This window comes from Tachyglossus aculeatus, chromosome X1, assembly GCF_015852505.1.
Source record: "Tachyglossus aculeatus isolate mTacAcu1 chromosome X1, mTacAcu1.pri, whole genome shotgun sequence".
Classification (NCBI taxonomy): domain Eukaryota; kingdom Metazoa; phylum Chordata; class Mammalia; order Monotremata; family Tachyglossidae; genus Tachyglossus; species Tachyglossus aculeatus.
Window position 1 is genome coordinate 7,342,117 of NC_052101.1, and position 17,701 is coordinate 7,359,817.

At 43.4% G+C, this 17,701-nt stretch overlaps 1 protein-coding gene across 3 annotated transcripts in view; it reads left to right on the plus strand.

The window, feature by feature from the left end:
- The window catches only part of SH3YL1 (SH3 and SYLF domain containing 1), a 65,730-nt gene that overhangs the window by 11,702 nt on the left and 36,327 nt on the right, over nucleotides 1-17,701 (plus strand). For 2 of the 3 annotated variants that reach the window (XM_038772945.1, XM_038772947.1), the window contains exons 2-3: nucleotides 12,947-13,057; nucleotides 16,543-16,656. In XM_038772945.1, coding sequence (XP_038628873.1) covers nucleotides 12,947-13,057; nucleotides 16,543-16,656 — 225 coding nt within the window. The remainder of the gene's footprint in view (nucleotides 1-12,946; nucleotides 13,058-16,542; nucleotides 16,657-17,701) is intronic. The other variant, XM_038772948.1, reaches the window with a different exon arrangement.

Here is a 17,701-nt window from a genome sequence, read left to right on the forward strand (position 1 = left end):
GGAGGGTGGGAAAGTTTTGGGTTTTTTTTTTTTCCATCGCTTTTATTTACCAAATTATTTTGTGTGGTGGTTTAGGTGTGTAGTGAGTTTCCATCAGAATGATAATAATAATAATAATAATAATGGTAGCATTTGTTAAGTGCTTACTATGTGCGAAGCACTGTTCTAAGCGCTGGGGGCATACAATAATAATGATGGTATTTCTTAAGCACTTACTATGTGCAAAGCACTGTTCTAAGCTCTGGGGAGGTTACAAGGTGATATATGTATATATGTTTGTACATATTTAGTACTCTATTTTATTTGTACATATTTATTCTATTTTATTTTGTTAATATGTTTTGTTTTGTTGTCTGTCTCCCCCTTCTAGACTGTGAGCCCGCTGTTGGGTAGGGACCGTCTCTATATGTTGCCAACTTGTACTTCCCAAGTGCTTAGTACTGTGCTTTGCACACAGTAAGCGCTCAATAAATACAATTGAATGAATGAATGAAGGTGATCAGGTTGTCCCACGGGGGGCTTACAGTTTTAATCCCCATTTTACAGATGAGGTAACTGAGGCCCAGAGAAGTTAAGTGACTTGCCCAAAGTCACACAGCTGACAGTTGGCGGAGCCGGGATTTGAACCCATGACCTCTGACTCCAAAGCCTGGGCTTTTTCTACTAAGCCACGCTGCTTCTGGTCAGGTTGTCCCACGAGGGGATCACAGCCCTCATCCCCATTTTACAGATGAGGTAACTGAGGCCCAGAGAAGTTAAGTGACTTGCCCAAAGTCACACAGCTAACAGTTGGCGAAGCCAGGATTTGAACCCATGACCTCTGACTTCAAAGCCCGGGCTCTTTCCACCGAGCCACGCTGCTTCCCTAATCGTGGCCTAGTGATTAGAGCATGGGCCTGGAGTCATAAGGACCTGGGTTCTAATCCTGGCTCTGCCACTTGTCTGCTATGGGGCCTTGGGCAAGTCACTTCACGTCTCTGGGCCTCAGTTCCCTCATCTGTAAAATGGGGAATGAGATTGTGAGCCCCATGTGGGACAGGGACTGTTTCCAACCCAGGTTGCTTGTAACCACCTCAGCATTTAGTACAGTGCCTGGCACATAGTGAGCACTCGACAAATGCCACAATTATTATCATTATTATAGTAATAATTATTATTATTGAAGCAGTAAGGCTTAGCAGCAAGAGCCCGGGCTTGAGAGTCAGAGGACGTGAGTTCTAATCCCGGCTTCGCCACTTGTCAGCTGGGTGACTTTGGGCGAGTAACTTAACTTCTCAGGCCTCAGTTACCTCATCTGTAAAATAGGGATGAAGACTGTGAGCCCCACGTGGAACCACCTGATTACCTTGTATCTATCCCAGCTCTTAGAACAGTGCTTGGCACTTAAATACCATCATTATTATTATCATTAATAATCTTGTGCTTGGGAGCAGTCTAATTGCTTCCCTTCGACCCCTACCCGAGCATCTTTCTTTGAAACGGGAATGACTGGCCTCTCCACTTGTAGGGGTAGGAATTTAACTCAATATCTAAATAATATCTAAATTAATATCTAAATAAATATCTAAATTGATATCTAATATCTAGATATCTAATATCTAATATTCCTTCTCTAGGGCCTTCTTACATTTATTCTTAAATGTAGGATTGTGTGTTCAGCATTCACTTGACTGAGCACGTCTGAGAACAGAACACTCTCCTATCCTGCTGGGAGAGTACAATCGGATCGGTAATTCTAATCAAGTTGTTCCTGGGGAGACAGATGCTGAACTAAATTGCAGATATGAGTCCATAATAGATTAAAAAGATATATACGGGAATTTCAAGTGGAAGGGGAGAGAGCCTGGCCCTGATTATTCGAAGCAGCGTGGTTTAGCGAATAGAGCACAGGCCGGGAGTCAGAAGGATCCGGGTTGTAATCCTGGCTCCGCCACGTGTCTGTTGGGTGACCTTGGGCAAGTCACTTCAGTTCTGTGCCTCAGTTACCTCATCTGTAAAAGGGGGATTAAGAGGGTGAGTCCCATGTGGGACAGGGAATATGTCCAGCCTGATAGCCCGGGCTTTGGAGTCAGAGGTCACGGGTTCAAATCCCAGCTCCACCAGTTGTCAGCTCTGTGACTTTGGGCGAGTCACAGAGCTTTGACCCCCCAAATGATAACCTCAGCTCTAGAGCAAGGCTTTTCACCCTTTTTTTTTAATGGCATTTATTAAGCGCTTACTGTGTGCAAAGCACTGTCCTAAGCGCTGGGGAGGTCACAAGGTGATCAGGTTGTCCCACGGGGGGCTCACAGTTCTAATCCCCATTTTACAGATGAGGTAACTGAGGCCCAGAGAAGTGAAGTGACTTGCCCAAAGTCACACAGCTGACGGTTGGAGGAGCTGGGATTTGAACCCATGACCTCTGACTCCAAAGCCTGGGCCCTTGTCCACTGAGCCACGCTGCTTCTAACCTTTTGTCTTATCTAGTACTGAGGGGCAACTTAAAGCCCTCTTAATAATAATAATAATGGTATTTGTTAAGCACTTACTATGTGCCAAGCACTGTTCTAAGCATTGGGGTAGATACAAGGTAATCAGATTGTCCCACGTGGGGCTCACTTACCTCATCTGTAAAATGAGGATTAAGACTGTGATCCCCCGTGGGACAACCTGATCACCTTGTAACCTCCCCTGTGCTTAGAACAGTGCTTTGCGCATAGTAAGCGCTTAATAAATGCCATTATATTTAAAAAAAACTTGTATCTACCCCAAATCTTAGAATAGTGCTTGGCACATAGTGAACGCTTCACAAGTACCCTAATAATAATAATTATTATTAGAGACCAGTTGAGTACTCCAGGTATTTTAGGTGGTGGAAAATGTTTGTGGCAGTCAGAATATTAAATGGGGAAATTAGAGATTAGAAGAGGTGTGATCCCCTCCCCATCCACCCCACCCTACCTCCTTCCCCTCCCCACAGCACCTGTATATATGTTTGTACAGATTATTTACTCTATTTGTTTTTCTTGTACATATTTACTATTCTATTTATTTTGTTAATGATGTGCATCTAGCTTTACTTCTATTTATTCTGATGACTTGACACCTGTCCACATGTTTTGTTTTGTTGTCCGTCTCCCCCTTCTAGACTGTGAGCCTGTTGTTGGGTAGGGACCGTCTCTACATGTTGCCAACTTGTACTTCCCAAGCGCTTAGTACAGTGCTCTGCACACAGTAAGCGCTCAATAAATACGATTTAATGAATGAATGATTTCAGAAGTGCTTTGGAGTGTTAATGAACACTTTGAACTTTTGCAAGGAAAGGCACAGTGATGAGTGGCAGAGAGTAAATACTTTTTTTTATTCTCTTATTGAAAGTGAAGCCTGAAATCAGACGATATTGAAAGTGAAGCTTGAGACTTTTCAGTTTCTTCTGGAAACAAAGGAGTATCTTGAGATACTCTTATGTTGCCAACTTGTACTTCCCAAGCGCTCAGTACAGTGATCTGCACACAATAAGCGCTCAATAAATACGATTGAATGAATGAATGATTTCAGAAGTGGTTTGGAGTGTTGATGAGCACTTTGAACTTTTGCAAGGAAAAGCATGGTGATGAGTGGCAGAGAGTAAAAACTTTTTTTTATTCTCTTATTGAAAGTGAAGCCTGAAATCAGACAATATTGGAAGTGAAGCCTGAGACTTTTCAGTTTCTTCTGGAAACAAAGGAGTATCTTGAGATACTCTTATGTTGCCAACTTGTACTTCCCAAGCGCTTAGTACAGTGCTCTGCACACAGTAAACGCTCAATAAATACGATTGATTGATTGATTGAGAATAAGTGTGGCTTATCTGAAAGAGCAAGGGTCTGGAAGTTGGAAGACCTGGGTTCTAATTCCAGCTCCACTACTTAGGCAAATCACGTAACTTCCCTGGGCCTCAGTTCCCTCATCTGCAAAATGGGGATTCGATACTTGTGCTTCCTTCTGCTTAGATTGTGAGCCCCCTGTGGGACCTGATTACCTTGTATCTACCCCAGCACTTACTACAGTTCTTGGCACATAGTAAGCGCTTAACAAATACCATAAAAAAAAATTGGGATCAGCGCTTAGAACAGTGCTTTGCACATAGTAAGCGTTTAACAAATACTATTATTATTATTATTATTATTATTATTATTATTATTATTGTTGTTGGCTTGGCTGTAATGCTAGAAGTAAAGAACCAGAACTTCATACAGCCAGTTTGTGAGAGTCAGGGGGATATCACTTTTCCTAGATTTCACCTAGGATCCAGGCAACAAAATACATTAGTTAGTCATAATGCAAATTACAGCTGTTGACGCACTTGCTTTATAAACTCACAAATTAAGCAGTCCGTCCTGTTCCTGTGATACCCTCCTCTGCAGTGTTTGTTACCGATTCATACAGGTCCCGTACCTTATCCCCTCCGCGGCAGTCGACGGTGGAAATGAAACCTGCCCTCAGCTGAGCGTTCGTTAATCACAGCATTCAGAATCCATCAATGGCATACATCCTCCTGATAGAAATTATTGTCTGATTATGCCTTACTACATCTTCCTTTCTCGATCGCAGATGGAATACGAAATAAACAATCAGATATCATTAGCATGTTAACTCACAGCCCGGCAACAAGCTACCGATTAGGCACGCATTCCCCGTTAGGACTGCAGTAACTTATATTTTACCTAAAGAGAATGCATGACGCTTTTTTAAAAAAAATTGTCAGTAACATTTTTCCAGGTTGTAGACACAGAGCTATATTTAGATGTAGTGTCTCAAGGTTCTGCCTCTGTAATAATTATAGTTATGGTATTAAGTGCTTACTATGTGCCAAGCACTGTTTTAAGCACTGGGGTAGATACAAGGTAATCAGGTTGTCCCATGTGGGGCTCACAGTCTTAATCCTCATTTTACAGAGGAGGTAACTAGATGTAGTGTCTCAAGGTTCTGTCTCTGTAATAATAATAATAATAATAATAATAATAATAATAATAGTGTTTGTTAAGTGCTCACTATGTGCCAAGCACTGTTCTAAGCGCTGGGGTAGATAACAAGGTCATCAGGTTGTCCCATGTGGGGCTCACAATCTTAATCCCCATTTTACAGAGGAAGTAACTATTTAGATGTAGTTTCTCAAGTTTCTGCCTCTGTAATAATAATAATTGTGGTATTTGTTAAGCATTTACTATGTGCCAAGCACTGTTCTAAGCGCTGGGGGTAGATAACAAGGTAATCAGGTTGTCCCATGTGGGGCTCACAATCTTAATCCTCATTTTACAGAGGGGGTAACTATTTAGATGTAGTGTCTCAAGTTTCTGCCTCTGTAATAATAATAATGATGGTATTTGTTAAGCGCTTACTATGTGCCAAGTACTGTTCTAAGCGCTGGGGGTAGATAACAAGGTAATCAGGTTGTCCCATGTGGGGCTCACAATCTTAATCCCCATTTTACAGAGGGGGTAACTATTTAGATGTGGCGTCTCAAGGTTCTGCCTCTGAAATAATAATAATTATGGTATTTGTTTAGCGCTTACTATGTGCCGAGCGCTGTTCTAAGCATTCGGGTAGATAACAAGGTCATCAGGTTGTCCCATGTGGGGCTCACAATCTTAATCCCCATTTTACAGAGGAAGTAACTATTTAGATGTAGTTTCTCAAGTTTCTGCCTCTGTAATAATAATAATGATGGTATTTGTTAAGCGCTTACTATGTGCCAAGTACTGTTCTAAGCGCTGGGGGTAGATAACAAGGTAATCAGGTTGTCCCATGTGGGGCTCACAATCTTAATCCCCATTTTACAGAGGGGGTAACTATTTAGATGTGGCGTCTCAAGGTTCTGCCTCTGAAATAATAATAATTATGGTATTTGTTTAGCGCTTACTATGTGCCGAGCACTGTTCTAAGCATTGGGGTAGATAGCAAGGTCATCAGGTTGTCCCATGTGGGGCTCACAATCTTAATCCCCATTTTACAGAGGAAGTAACTATTTAGATGTAGTTTCTCAAGTTTCTGCCTCTGTAATAATAATAATGATGGTATTTGTTAAGCGCTTACTATGTGCCAAGTACTGTTCTAAGCGCTGGGGGTAGATAACAAGGTAATCAGGTTGTCCCATGTGGGGCTCACAATCTTAATCCCCATTTTACAGAGGGGGTAGCTATTTAGATGTAGTGTCTCAAGGTTCTGCTTCTGTAATAATAATAATTATGGTATTTGTTAAGGGCTTACTATGTGCCAAGCACTGTTCTAAGCGCTGGGGGTAGATAAGGTAATCAGGTTGTCCCATGTGGGGCTCACAATCTTAATCCCCATTTTACAGAGGGGGTAACTATTTAGATGTGGTGTCTCAAGGTTCTGCCTCTGAAATAATAATAATTATGGTATTTGTTAAGCGCTTACTATGTGCCGAGCACTGTTCTAAGCATTGGGGTAGATAGCAAGGTCATCAGGTTGTCCCATGTGGGGCTCACAATCTTAATCCCCATTTTACAGAGGAAGTAACTATTTAGATGTAGTTTCTCAAGTTTCTGCCTCTGTAATAATAATAATTATGGTATTTGTTAAGCGTTTACTATGTGCCAAGCACTGTTCTAAGCGCTGGGGGTAGATAACAAGGTAATCAGGTTGTCCCATGTGGGGCTCACAGTCTTAATCCCCATTTTACAGAGGGGGTAACTATTTAGATGTAGTGTCTCAAGGTTCTGCCTCTGTAATAATAATAATTATGGTATTTGTTAAGCGTTTACTATGTGCCAAGCACTGTTCTAAGCGCTGGGGGTAGATAACAAGGTCATCAGGTTGTCCCATGTGGGGCTCACAATCTTAATCCCCATTTTACAGAGGGGGTGACTATTTAGATGTATTGTCTCAAGGTTCTGCCTCTGTAATAATAATAATTATGATATTTGTTGAGCGCTTACTGTGTGCCAAGCACTGTTCTAAGCGCTGGGGTAGATAACAAGATAATGAGGTTGTCCCATGTGGGGCTCACAATCTTAATCCCCATTTTACAGAGGAGGTAACTATTTAGATGTGGTTTCTCAAGTTTCTGCCTCTGTAATAATAATAATGATGGTATTTGTTAAGCGCTTACTATGTGCCAAGCACTGTTCTAAACACTGAGGTAGATACAAGGTAATCAGGTTGTTCCATGAGGGGCTCACAATCTTAATCACCATTTTACAGAGGGGGTAACTATTTAGATGTAGTGTCTCAAGGTTCTGTCTCTGTAATAATAATAATAATAATGATGGTATTTGTTAAGCGCTTACTATGTGCCAAGCACTGTTCTAAGCGCTGGGGTAGCTAACAAGGTCATCAGGTTGTCCAATGTGGGGCTCACAATCTTAATCCCCATTTTACAGAGGGGGTAACTATTTAGGTATAGTGTCTCAAGGTTCTGTCTCTGTAATAATAATAATAATTATGGTATTTGTTAAGCGCTTACTATGTGCCAAGCACTGTTCTAAGCGCTGGGATAGATAACAAGGTCATCAGGTTGTCTCATGTGGGGCTCATAATCTTAATGCCCATTTTACAGAGGAGGTAACTGAGGCACAGAGAAGTTGTGACTTGCCCAAAGTCACACAGCTGATAAAGTGGCAGAGACAGAATTAGAACCCACGACCTCTGACTCTTTCCCCTAATCCATGCTGCTTCTCTGAACATAATCTTCTTGATGAGTGTGGCCTAGAGGATAGAGCTGGGGCCCGGGAGTCAGAAGGACCTGGGTTCTAATCCCGGCTCTGACACTTATCTGCTGTGTGACCTTGGGCAAGACACTGTACTTCCCTGTGCTTCAGTTACTTCATCAGTAAAATGGGCATTAATACTGTGAGCTCATGTAGGATGTGGACTGAGTCCAACCTGATAAACTTGTGTCTAGCCCAGCGTTTAGTACAGTACCTGGCACGTTAGAAAGCGCTGAACAGATAACATAATAAGAAAAAATAGAACTCATTTCCAACTGGGTCCATTTTCAAAGTGGAAAGAGCAATAAGCAGGAGTTTCGATGAAAGGTAGTTCCCTCGTAATTCGATCATCTAGTAATTGAATGGCCCAACTTCCACATCCTGAGGAAAAAGCCTCATTGATGATAATAATAATAATAATAATAATTATGGTATTTGTTAAGCACTGATGTGCTAAGCACTGTTCTAAGCACTGGGGTAAGATGCAAGATAATCAGGTTGGACCTAGTCCCTATCCCACATGGGGCTCACAGTCTTAATCCCCATTTTACAGATGTGGTAACCAAGGCACAGAGAAAATAATAATAATAATAATAATGGCATTTATTAAGCGCTTACTATGTGCAAAGCACTGTTCTAAGCGCTGGGGGGATACAAGGTGATCAGGTTGTCCCACGTGGGGCTCACAGTCTTAATCCCCATTTTACAGATGTGGGAACCGAGGCACAGAGGGTAATCAATCAATCAATCAATCGTATTGAGCGCTTACTATGTGCAGAGCACTGTACTAAGCGCTTGGGAAGTACAAATTGGCAACACATAGAGACAGTCCCTACCCAACAGTGGGCTCACAGTCTAAAAGGGGGAGGCAGAGAACAAAGGCAAACATACCAAAAAAAAATAAATAAATAGGATAGAAATGTACAAGTAAAATAAATAAATAAATAAATAGAGTAATAAATATGTATATTATATTTATATACATAAATATTTTTTATAAAATTTATATAATTTATATAAAATAAATATTAAATATTTATATAAATAAATAAATAGGATAATAATAATGGTAATAATAATGGCATTTATTAAGCGCTTACTATGTGCAAAGCACTGTTCTAAGCACTGGAGAGGTTACAAGGTGATCAGGTTGTCCCACGTGGGGCTCACAGGCTTAATCCCCATTTTACAGATGTGGGAACTGAGGCACAGATCATAATAATAATAATAATAATAATAATGGCGATGGCATTTATTAAGCACTTACTATGTGCAAAGCACTGTTCTAAAGTGCTGGGGGGTTACAAGGTGATCAGGTTGTCCCACGTGGGACTCACAGTCTTAATCCCCATTTTACAGATGAGGTAACTGAGGCCCAGAGAAGTGAAGTGACTTGCCCAAAGTCACCCAGCTGACAAGTGGCAGAGCCAGGATTTGAACCCACGACCTCTGACTCCAAAGCCCGGGCTCTTTCCACTGAGCCACGTGAAGTGACTTGCCCAAGGTCACCCAGTAGGCAAGCAGCAAAGCCAGGATTAGAACCCAAGGCCTTGAGACTCCCAGGCCTGTGGTCTATCCACTAGGCCATGCTGCTTTTCTCCTTACGGGCATGGAACATGTCTACCTAATCTCTTCTATTGTCCTCCCAAGTGCTTAGTACAGTGCTCTGCACACAGTAAGCGCTCAATAAATAGGATTGAATAAATGAATATGATTCATTGATTGCTCTTGTAACGCCAACTTAGCCATTGTACTTCGATCTTGTCTACATTGCCGCCGACTTGTATATATTTGTACATATTTATTAGTCTATTTATTCTACTTGTACATATTTACTACTCTATTAATCATGTGCATATAGCTATAATTCTATTTATTCTAACTTTTGACACCTGACTACGTGTTTTGTTTTGTTGTCTGTCTCCCCCTTCTAGACTGTGAGCCCGTTGTTGGGTAGGGACCGTCTCTAGATGTTGCCGACTTGTAATAATAATGATAGCATTTATTAAGCGCTTACTATGTGCAAAGCACTGTTCTAAGTGCTGGGGAGGTTAACAAGGTGATTAGGATGTCCCACGGGGGGCTCACAGTCTTCATCCCCATTTTACAGATGAGGTCACTGAGGCCCAGAGAAGTGAAGTGACTTGCCCAAAGTCACACAGCTGACAAGTGGCGGAGCTGGGATTTGAACTCATGATCTCTGGGACTTGTACTTCCCAAGCTCTTAGTACAGTGCTCTGCACACAGTAAGTGCTCAATAAATACGATTGAATGAATGAAGTGACTAGACCAAAGTCACACAGCTGACAAGTGGCGGAGCCGGGATTTGAACCCATGACCCGTGACTCCAAAGCCCGGGCTCTTTCCACTGAGCCACGCTGCTTCTCTGCTCTCATCATCTTGACACTCGATCTCGTCATCTCTAACCACTGCACGATCTCTGCCCTCGCCAACTCTGAAATCCCTTTATCCCTTTATTGATTCATTCACTCCTATCACCAACTCTGAAATCCCTTTATCGATTCAGTCAATCATATTGAGCGCTTACTGTGCGCGGAGCACTGTGCTAACTGCTTGGAAAGTACAATTTGGCAACGGATAGAGACAGTCCCTTCCCAACAACGGGCTCACAGTCTAGAAGGGGGAGACGGACAACAAAACAAGTAGACGGGCATCAATAGCAACAAAATAGATGAATCGAATTAGAGATATGTACACATCATTAATAAAATAAATATAATAATAAATACGTACAAATACACACAAGTGCTGTGGGGCGGGGAAGGGGATAGAGCGGAGGGAGGGAGTAGGAGCGATGGGGAGGAGGAGCAGAGGAAAAGGGGGGCTCAGTCTGGGAAGGCCTCCTGGAGGAGGTGGGCTCTCAGTAGGGCTTGGAAGGAGGGAAGAGAGTTTAGCAGATGTGAGGAGGGAGGGCGTTCCAGGCCAGAGGTGGGATGTGGGCCTGGGGTTGACGGCGGGACAGGCGAGAATGAGGCCCAGTGAGACTGTGAGCCCACTGTTGGGTAGGGACTGTCTCTGTATGTTGCCAACTTGTACTTCCCAAGCGCTTAGTACAGTGCTCTGCACACAGTAAGCGCTCAAGATTGATAGCGGCACCCGAGGAGCCGAGTGTGCAGGCTGGGTTGTAGAAGGAGAGAAGGGCCAAGGGAATGGAGAGCTTTGAAGCCAATAGTGAGGAGTTTTTGCTTCATGCGAAGGTTGATAGGCAACCACCGGCGATTTTTGAGGAGGGGAGTGACATGTCCAGAGCGTTTCTGTAGAAAGATAATCCAGGCAGCAGAGTGAAGTGTAGACTGAAGCGGGGAGAGACAGGAGGTTGGGGGATCAGAAAGGATGCTGTTGCAGTAATCCAGTCGGGATAGGATGAGCGACTGTACCAACAAGGTAGCGGTTTGGACGGAGAGGGAAGGGTGTATCTTGGCGATGCTGTCATCATCATCATCATCAATCGTATTTATTGAGCGCTTACTATGTGCAGAACACTGTACTAAGTGCTTGGGAAGTACAAATTGGCAACATATAGAGACAGTCCCTACCCAACAGTGGGCTCACAGTCTAAAAGGGGGAGATAGAGAACAAAACCAAACATACTAACAAAATAAAATAAATAGAATAGATATGTACAAGTAAAATAAATAAATAAATAAATAGAGTAATAAATATGTACAAACATATATACAGGTGCTGTGGGGAAGGGAAGGAGGTAAGATGGGGATGGAGAGGGGGACGAGGGGGAGAGGAAGGAAGGGGCTCAGTCTGGGAAGGCCTCCTGGAGGAGGTGAGCTCTCAGCAGGGCCTTGAAGGGAGGAAGAGAGCTAGCTTGGCGGATGGGCAGAGGGAGGCCATTCCAGGCCCGGGGGATGATGTGGGCCGGGGGTCGATGGCGGGACAGGCGAGAACGAGGTACGGTGAGGAGATTAGCGGCGGAGGAGCGGAGGGTGCGGGCTGGGCTGGAGAAGGAGAGAAGGGAGCTGAGGTAGGAGGAGGCGAGGTGATGGATGGACAGCCTTGAAGCCCAGGGTGAGGAGTTTCTGCCTGATGCGCAGATTGATTGGTAGCCACTGGAGATTTGTGAAGATGCTGTGAAGGTGAGACCAGCAAGATTTGGTGACAGATTGAATGTGTGGGGCGAATGAGAGAGCGGAGTCAAGAATGACACCAAGGTTGTGGGCTTGTGAGACGGGAAGGATGGTAGCGCCGTCCACAGTGACGGGAAAGTCAGGGAGACGACAGGGTTTGGGAGGGAAGATGAGGAGCTCATTCTTAGACATGTTGAGTTTTAGGTGGCGGGAGGACATGAAGGCAGGAGGAGATACGAGCCTGGAGGGAGGGAGAGAGAACAGGGGAGGAGATGTAGATTTGGGTGTCATCTGCATAGAGATGATAGTTAAAGCCATGAGTGAATAATAATGGCATTTTTATTAAGCGCTTACTATGTACAAAGCACCGTTCTAAGCGCTGGGGAGGGTACAGGGTGATCAGGGTGTCCCACGTGGGGCTGACAGTCTCCGTCCCCATTTTACAGATGAGGTAACTGGGGCCCAGAGAAGTGAAGTGACTTGCCCAAAGTCACCCAGCTGACAAGTGGCAGAGCCGGGATTTGAACCCATGACCTCTGACTCCAAAGCCTGTGCTCTTTCACTGAGCCACGCTGCTTCTCATGAATGAATGAATGAGTTCACCAAGGGAGTGAGTATAGATGGAGAACAGAAGGGGACCAAGAACTGAACCTTGAGGAACCCCTACGGTAAGGGGATGGGAGGAGGAGGAAGAGCCCGCAAAGGAGACTGAGAATGGACGGCCGGAGAGATAAGAGAAGAACCAGGAGAGGACGGAGTCCGTGAAGCCAAGGTTGGATAATGTGTTGAGGAAAGGGGGTGGTCGATAGTGTCAGAGGCAGCTGAGAGGTCGAAGAGGATTAGGATAGAGTAGGAGCTGTTGGATTTGGCAAGAAGGAGGTCATTGGTGACCTTTGAGAGGATGGTTTCAGTGGAGTGGAAGCGGCAGAAGATAGGATAGATAGAGTAGGAGCTGTTGGATTTGGCAAGAAGGAGGTCATTGGTGACCTTTGAGAGGATGGTTTCAGTGGAGTGGAAGCGGCAGAAGATAGGAGGGGGTCCAGGAAGGAGTTGGAGTTGAGGAATTTGAGGAGAAATCGGAGGAGAAATGTGGATTTCTAATCACTTTTGCATTCAATTTTGTGAAATGTCCAACACCTGTTTTCACTTTTTCAGTGAACAACCCTATACCATCCAATTTGAAATCTGAAGCCAGAAAAGCGGCTAAAATATTAAGAGAATTCACAGAAATAACTTCCAGAAATGGACCTGATAAGATTATCCCTGGTAGGTAAACAAAAGACTTGACATTTCTTATTGTCAGACATTCTTTCCTAATGGTCAATGAGTTTAGAATATACCACAGATTGGTTTGAAAAAAATGTTCTAGAAAGACTAAATATTTCAGGCAAACTTAACCACTGCTTGTCTGAAGACGTTCGAGAGAGAAATTTCCACTAGTAAGTTTGTGTGTTCCTAAGAACTAAAGAAAAGCCCAGTAGGCCCTTGTCATTAACTGCCCCCATTTGGGGCATAAAAAGTTGATCTAAGAATGAAATTTGTTGTGTGGTTACCAGGTATCACTCTTTCTGGCTATATTCTCCATGCAGAAGGAATCCCTGGAGCTAAAAGTGGCCACAATAGTTTGACATAGTGTTGGTTGTGATTTTTGGCAACGTCAGCTCTTATAACTTTCAGTGATTGAATTTGAGGCGTTTAATTTTTGGCAATCAGTTTGCTTCCCCAAACAAGAACATTGGAGGACCATAAGTAGTGTTTCACCTCCTGCTGTGTGAAAGCTAGCTAAATTGTAAACTCCCCCGGCTAGATTGTAAGCACCTCGAGGGTAAGAAATCACGTCGCCTTTATTGTACCCTCCCAAGCATTTATTCTGGTGCTGAACACTCAGTAAGCCCTTTGACCGATTTAAAATACAAAGACAATCCAGGTCAGATTATACCACCATCCTTACATAATTGTGAGCCCACTGTTGGTTAGGGACTGTCTCCATATGTTGCCAACTTGTACTTCCCAAGCGCTTAGTACAGTGCTCTGCACACAGTAAGTGCTCAATAAATACGATTGATGATTGATGAATTAGATCGAATTACTTCAAGAGGTTCTGGTGGCCCAGTCAACATGGAAAAGGCTACACCTGACAACAGTGGCTCAGTGGAAAGAACATGGGCTTTGGAGTCAGAGGTCATGGGTTCAAATCCTCGCTCTGCCACTTGTCAGCTGTGTGACTCTGGGCGAGTCACTTAACTTCTCTGTGCCTCAGTTACCTCATCTGTAAAATGGGGGTGAAGACTGTGAGCCCCCCTTAGGACAACCTGATCACCTTGTAACCTCCCCAGCGCTTAGAACAGTGCTTTGCACATAGTAAGTGCTTAATAAATGCCATAAAAAAAAACAGACCACCAGGTTCTAATCCTAGCCCTGATTCATTCATTCAGTCAGTCATATTTATTGAGCGCTTACTGTGTGCAGAGCACCGTACTAAGCGCTTGGAAAGTACAGTTTGGCAACAGATAGAGATAATGCCTACCCAGCAACGGGCTTACAGTCTAGAAGGGGGAGATAGACAACAAAATAAATAGACAGGCATCAGTAGCATCAAAATAGATAAATAGAATTATAGATCTATACACATCATTAATAAAATGAATAGAATTATGTGCATTGTCTTACAGCAGCTTTCTCCTGAAACTTTACACTAAAATGTCTACTGAAACAGTTGAGCAGAAAATAATTTTCAATATGTTTCAAACTGAAAATAAGATGACTTGGGTGTAGGGAGTGATGGCAGGGGACGATGTAACTAGTTGGTACCTGTGGCTTCTGACACTGGGATGGGATAGAGCACATAGCCATGGCATTCCCCAACTGCTCCAAAGCCAAGCAATTCATTCATCCAATCATATTTATTGAGCACTGTACTAAGGGAAAGTACAATGCAACAATAAACAGTCACATTCCCTGCCCACAGCGAGCTTACAATCTGGAGGGGAATTCTGAGACTCCCTAAGCTTGTCTCTGGACTGTATTCTCATTTTTTTATGATATTTGTTAAGAGCTTCATATATGCCAGGCACTGTATTAAGCGCTAGGGTAGATACAAGTTCATCAGGTTGGACCCGTCTTTGTCCCATATGGGGCTCACAGTCTTAATCCCCATTTTACAGATGAGGTAACTGAAGCCCAGGGAAATGAAATGACTTGCCCAAGGTCATACAGAAGGCAAGTATGTTGATGTCTGTCTCTCCCTCTCTAGACTGTAAGCTGCTGTTAAACAATTACTTTTTATCTGGGGTAGAAACAAGATAATAAGGTGGGGCACACGGTCTTAGTAGGAGAGAGTTTTAATCAATTAATCATTTATTGAATGCTTACTATCTGCAGATCACTGTACTAAGCTCTTGGGAGAGTCCAATACAACAGAATTTGCAGTCATGTTCCCTGCCCATACATAACAAGCTTTTTTAATGCATTCAGCTGCATGAGTTACAACTCATGACTGTTACTTTTCATCAGCAACCCTGAGAACATTGATGAAAAGCAAGGTGGCCTAGTGGAAAGAGCATGGACCCTAGGAGTCAGAGGACCTGGGTTCTAATCCCAGCTCTGTCACTTGTGTGCTGTGTGATCTTAGGCAAGTCACTGAACTTTTGCGTGCCCCAGTTACCTCATCTGTGAAGTGGGGATTAAGACTGTGAGCCCCAAGTGGGACATGGACTGTGTCCATCCTGTTAATCTTGTATCTAATCTGTATATATCTGTATATATGTATATCCTGTAAATATGCGTATATGTTTGTACATATTTATTACTCTATTTATTTATTTTACTTGTACATATCTATTCTATTTATTTTGTTTTGTTGGTATGTTTGGTTTTGTTCTCTGTCTCCCCCTTTTAGACTGTGAGCCCACTGTTGGGTAGGGACTGTCTCTATGTGTTGCCAATTTGTATTTCCCAAGCGCTTAGTACAGTGCTCTGCACATAGTAAGCGCTCAATAAATACGATTGATGATGATGATGATCTACACCAGTGCTTACTACAGTGTTTTGAACATAGTAAGCACTGAACAAAAGTCTTTTCTTATGCCGTTGAGTCATCTCCGACCCATAGCTATGCCGTGGACACGTAATAATAATGATGATGACATTTATTAAGCACTTACTATGTTCAAAGCACTCTATGCTCTGGGGAGGTTACAGGTGATCAGGTTGTCCGTCCCATGGGGGGCTCACAGTCTTAATCCCCATTTTACAGATGAGGTAACTGAGGCACAGAGAAGTTAAGTGACTTGCCCAAGTCACACGGCTGACAATTGGCGGAGCCGGGATTTTAACCCATGACCTCTGACTCCAAAGCCCGGGCTCTTTTCCACTAAGCCACGCTGCTTCTCTGCCATCTGTCCCAGAACACCCCACCTCCATCAGCAATCGTTCTGGTAGTGAATCCAGAGAGTTTTCCTGGTAAAAATATGGAAGCGGTTTACCCTTGCCCCCTTCCGCGCAGTAAACTTGAGTCTCCACTCTCGACTCTCTCCCATGCTGCTGCTGCCCAGCACAGGTGAGTTTTGACTTTTGTAGCAGATTACCATTGGGAAAAAAAAAAGGTAATTTATTAGAACCAAGAAAGATGGCCTTCAGTTGTTTTAACGTTCTGTATGTGCTACCTTCATTTAACCTCATTTTTCTGTCTTGTTTCAAACATACGTGTGTATCGAGTGATCGTTAATTAGGTTCTGCTTCGTCGTTTGCAGCCCATGTAATCGCTAAAGCTAAAGGCCTTGTAATCCTGTCAGTGATAAAAGCCGGATTTTTGGTCACCGCCCGAGGCGGCAGCGGGATTGTATTGGCTCGTCTTCCAGATGGAAGTAAGTTGATAGTTGCTCACTTAGAGAATTAGAGCACACCCTTTCCTTTCCTATTTACATCTCGAGTAGTTTTCATAGGGAATGTAACCAATTTCCTTATATAATTAGAACTAAATTTTTGAGAGCTCTGTCTACTGTGTCTGTGTGGATGTAAAACATCCAAACGAGAAACGGACTTTCTTTGTTTCTGTTATTCTTCTCCAGACTCTTCGGTTAAAGACAGACTCAAAAGATTTCACAGGGTCTGACTGTGCCTTACCAACACTAACAGGTTGTGACCCAGAAGCCAGTCAAGAACAGAATAGAATGGTTTTCGGGGCTCTTTTTTCACAATTCAGCGTGGTAGGGCTGAGAGGTTGTCAGTTCATTCAATCGTATTTATTGAGCGCTTACTGTAAAGACACAGCTGTCTTTACTGTGAGGTTGGGTCTTTAGTTTTGCCTCCTAATTGGTGTGGGAGTGGCCGCCTTAAGGAGGATTGGTGACCATCTTTTCTCCCCCCAAGTAGCCTGCTGCAATTTTTTTTAATGCTGTTTAACTGCTTACTATGCGCCAGGCACTGTACTAAGCTCTGGGGTAGACTCAAGCTAATAATAATAATTGTGTTAAGTGCTTACTATGTGCCAGGCACTGTACTAAGCGCTGGGGTGGATACAAGCCACTCGAGCTAATCAGCTTGGATAGAGCCCAAGTCCCACACAGGGCTCACAGTCTTAATTCCCATTTTACAGATGAGGTAACTGAAGCCCAGAGAAGTTAAATGACTTGCCCAGGGTCACAGAGCAAGCGTGTTGATGTCGGCCTCCCCTTCTCTAGACCGTAAGCCCGTTGTGGGCAGGGAATGCATCAGTTTATTTTTGTATCGTACTCTCCCAAGCGCTTAGTACAGTGCTCTGCCCAAAGTTAAGTGCTCAATAATATGATTGAATGAAAGTGGCAGAGCTGCCCTGAGGCTTTAAGGTCAGAGGGTTGTGGGGATTGGTGATTCCCCCGAAAAGCGATTCTGATGTGGCTCAGAGGAGTCATTGGTTTTTGGTCTCGGAAG